The sequence below is a fragment of the Perognathus longimembris genome, chromosome 5 (genome assembly GCF_023159225.1).
Source record: "Perognathus longimembris pacificus isolate PPM17 chromosome 5, ASM2315922v1, whole genome shotgun sequence".
Classification (NCBI taxonomy): Eukaryota; Metazoa; Chordata; class Mammalia; order Rodentia; family Heteromyidae; genus Perognathus; species Perognathus longimembris.
Window position 1 is genome coordinate 77154233 of NC_063165.1, and position 4257 is coordinate 77158489.

General features: G+C 43.1%; 1 protein-coding gene across 1 annotated transcript; it reads right to left on the reverse strand.

The window, feature by feature from the left end:
* Nucleotides 1-2563: 2563 nt before the first annotated feature.
* On the reverse strand, nt 2564-3967 carry LOC125351129 (tripartite motif-containing protein 43-like). Its single transcript, XM_048345850.1, has one exon. It carries the CDS (start codon nt 3965-3967, stop codon nt 2564-2566), a length of 1404 nt encoding a protein of 467 aa, XP_048201807.1.
* Between the last annotated feature and the right edge of the window lie 290 nt (nt 3968-4257).

Here is a 4257-nt window from a genome sequence, read left to right on the forward strand (position 1 = left end):
ACAATTCATACTCTCCTGTGTTATGACGATAATTTTAGTGGTCCTAGAATCAAAACACAAAATAATCTTGTTTTTAGCTATTCCTTTCCCCCATATATTATCAGGAGCATCTTGCATATCAAATTGGTAATGGTCACTGTATATTATTATAAAGTTAATGCACCTTAAGATCATTCTGGTTTGTGCTGTACATCATCGTGGGCAGAACTGTCAACTTTGTGCTCGCAGCTGCTCTCAATCTGTCATTATAAATGATAAATGAGCAATGGAGTCTTATTTTCTATTGTACATTACCGTCACTACAAGAATGCAAGACCAGCATGTCTTGGCTAGTTCACAAGACCCTTTATGAAGATAAGAACTGTGCTAGAAAAGCAGAGACCCTCATGATTCTAACCTTAATTTCTAACTAAAGGATGAAAATTGTAAACCTGTTCACATGTTGGCTCAATCCCATTGGAACATAAATTGAAATTCTCTTCCTCTAAATGTCAACTTAATTCTTCTTTTTTTTTGTTTAATTTCCATAAGTCTTGGACCTTGGAGTACAACTGGTATCACTTTTCAAATAGATGCTGTTGAGTACTTTTCAGAAAGTATGAGATCAATAAATGTTAGATGATAATTCCTAATGGCTGTTTCAAATTTCCGCATGCCTGCTAAGTAAGGTATTAATTTCTGCTTGTTCCAGACTTTTTTTCCCCCAAGGATTTTTGTTTTGATTTTTATGTATGAATCAGGTCTTGGAAGATAAATACTACATTTCCTTTTGAATCATAAGACAGGTTTGTTCACATTTTTAGAAGACTGAGATAAATTTTTGCCAAAGTAAATGTAAGGAATCTTGCTTTTTCCATGTAAAAATTTACAATTCTGCCCCCCCCCCCCCGCCGCCCCATGAAGCACAGGGAAGGCATGGTAGTGTCTATTAAAAAAGCTCTGAGGGGCTGGGAACATGGCCTAGTGGCAAGAGTGCTTCCTCGTATACTTGAAGCCCTGGGTTCGAGTCCCCAGCACCACATATGCAGAAAACGGCCAGAGTGGTGCTGTGGCTCAAGTGGCAGAGTGCTAGCCTTGAGCAAAAAGAAGCCAGGGACAGTGCTCAGGCTCTGAGTTCAAGCCCCAGGACTGGCAAAAAAAAAAATCCACAAAGTAAAAAAGCTCTAGGGTTTCCTAGGTTTTGTATTCTTTGCTTTGCCTGTAATACATACTAAGGAGTACACACACATCTATGCATGTCCTTCCATTTTTATACTTCCTGATCATTTACGGAGTGAGAGGAATGGATGGAACATTTTGAGTGACAAGTATTTTGCTCTATGACCCATGAGTAGTAGTATTCTCTGTTTTGGACTTTGGAGTCTTTTTTCTTCTGTTAGTTTCTCCCATAAAACTTGGATAGTTTCATACACACATGTAATAAGTCCCAATTAAGCCTCTCCCTCTATCTCTTTTCCTTACAGCCCCTCAAAATATCCTCTATAAACAATCAAAATGAAAATCTTAAAACTTGATCCCCACTAGAGCAATCAGTCTCGCCTCTAAAAAATGTGAACCCTAATAGATTTGAAGGAATAAATTACATATTCCTTAAAGTTAACATTTTTTTCCTGTGTTAAAGTGAGCACAGTGACACACTATTGGATATGAAGAGTTGCTGTGTATGTAAGTATGTTAAATTTAGAACAGGTTATCTCTGTTAGGTTTTTAAAGTAGGTAGCCGATAAAGGAAAATGCCACGCGGTATTCAGGCTGGAGAGAAAGTTTATTACAGAACTGCTGGCCTGTGGCCAAGATGAAGCATGCCCGCAGGGAAGGGGCATAGGTCAGGGGCAGGGTGTATGGCCAGGTGGATTAGGATGAGACCTCAGGAAGTAACTGTCTCGGGCCTGCTGGTTACCCAGGTAACTGGGTGGAGAGTTAACCAGGTGTGGGGCATCTGCCTGGAGCCCCTCCGGGCGGACCTTACATTCTCTAGTAATATGTTCCATTTATAATCTTGCAAAAAATCAATGGACTAGTTCTGTTTCACATTTTCTGTTTCACATTCCCTCCTTTCTACCTGCCTCATGACATTAATCTGAATTTAGTGGGCACAGTAGCTTAAATGAATGCTTTCTTTAAGACAATATGGTGGCTCTTCCTTGAACTTGCCAATCTCTTTTCTTGAGAAACATTGGACCCTCTTTTGTGAGAACCTATGAAGACATAGGCAATGGCCCAGATTTTCTCTATGGTCCACTGAAAGATGGCAGACCAAGTCCCTTTGAGAGACATAATAACGTTTGATGAAATGCAGAGTGCATATGGAATCTCCTAGATGCTGGTGTTAAAGATGATATGAAAAATGAAGATGAAACAAGTAAATTGTTCACAGCCAGGTTTCATTGCACCACCCATTGTTTATTACGGTGCTTATTATGGGTGCTTATTATGTCAGAATACAAGCTGAACAAGTACACACTAAGCTACTTTTTTTACATTTTATTTCATCTCTTTATTGAATAGTAAGATGCGATTACATTACAAAGAAACACAAGTACATACAGCATTAGTGATTGCTTCAGTTGAGAAGGATTCTCTGGTACAGAGTTCCCATCACATATAAAGACTCTCTACTTGATGATGGGTTACCGTAGAGGAAGAGAGGCCTGACAGGAAATTGGAGGGATCCAGTGGGAAACCTCCAGATAAGGGAATTCTTAGCAACATTCAAAAAACTCACACTTCCACTGTCGAGATCAAGAAACACACCCACCCAGCCTGGAGGCTTCTCTATATAGTGATGAAGCAATGGGGAGGTAGTAAAGATAGGGCAATGGGCATTCCCTTTGCCCAAGATGAGGAGAAAAATGTCCTCAGATTCATTCAGAGTGAGGCTGCTCCCTGTGGCAGAATCCCTGCAGACTCCCACAGCCCAGGTGGAAGAGTCGTTGAGGATGAGCTCCCAGTAATGCTTCCCAGAGCTGAAGACTTGGGACCCTAAAGCAGCAAGATAGTAGGATTCTTCGTCATTCAAAGCTGCATATTCAGGGTCTTGTCTAACGTTTCTCACATAATCAGGCAGCACGTGTTGATTCTGTATCCAGTGGTTGAAGGCAATCTCCACTCGGTACTGCTGCAGGCTCTCCATCAGTCCGGGAAGCAGAGGAACGCTGAGCTGCGGCTTCAAGGGCTGGGGCATGAAGAGCAAGGCGCACTTCCATCGTTCTAGCGCATCTTCTAAATCCTGGAGGAGTTCCACGTCCGGCTTCCGGTATGTTTTCATCAGCTCCTGATACACTGTTCTGAGGTGATTCTTTTTCTGAAGCATTTGCGTTTGCACTATTGTGAGTTGCAGTAGAATCACCCTTTCTTCATTGATAAGAATCTCTGCATATTGGTGTTCTTCCTCCTGGAGACCCAGATGCAATACTGCATAAAAATCCTCGGTCATCCCTCTGTGTAGATTCGCATACAGAATCCATTCGTGGATGATGTTCCTCTTCTCATTTATATTTCTCTGGTTTTCTTGTATCTTCTTCCATAAGGTTTCCATGTGCTTTAAGATCATCTCGCGTCTGTCCTCAGCGACACTGTCGATGGGTTGGTGACGGTGAGCCTTGTGCTCCTGAGATTGGGAGCAGAGCCGGCAGAGCAGGACCTGGTCCACTTCACAGAACATCTGCTTGGTCTCCTTGTGTAGCCCACACCTGTCTTCCTCGAAGCTCAGGGATCGCTGGAGGCTGGCTTTGCGGGCCACGGACGCCCGACTCTTCAGAACGATGTTGGGTTTGAGGTCTTTTTTCTGGGAGTGTTGCCTGCACACAGGGCACCTGGCTGGCGTCTCGGCTTCTTCCCAGGTGAGGCAGAGGCAAGGTTGACAAAAACTATGTCTGCAGTCTAAGGTGACTGGATTAATGAAGGTATCCATGCAGATGAGGCAGCTCAGTTCTTCCTGGAAGGCCTGGGCAATGTCGGGGTCCATCTTTCCAAAGAGTGAAAATTCAAAGAGCTGATTCTCCGGCTCTGATCCTCAGCCCTGGGCAGCACGTTCCAAGCGCTGACCGTCCAGCTGCGGTGAGAAGTTCTCAATAGCTGGAGTCCCGACAGTTCCACCCTATTTATGCTTACAGAGGGTGGGCCTACAGAAGGGTGTGTACCGGAGCTTTTGCTTAAAGGGATTCATTTCCATATCAATAAGGAGTTGAAAATTAAAACCAAGGCAGCCACACCTTTACTTTGCGCTTTCAGGAAATTTCTTCTAACAAGTTCCTC

What these genes read in the sequence shown, in the direction of transcription:
- LOC125351129 (XM_048345850.1), bottom strand. Translation starts at nt 3,967, where the DNA reads ATGGACCCCGACATTGCCCAGGCCTTCCAGGAAGAACTGAGCTGCCTC.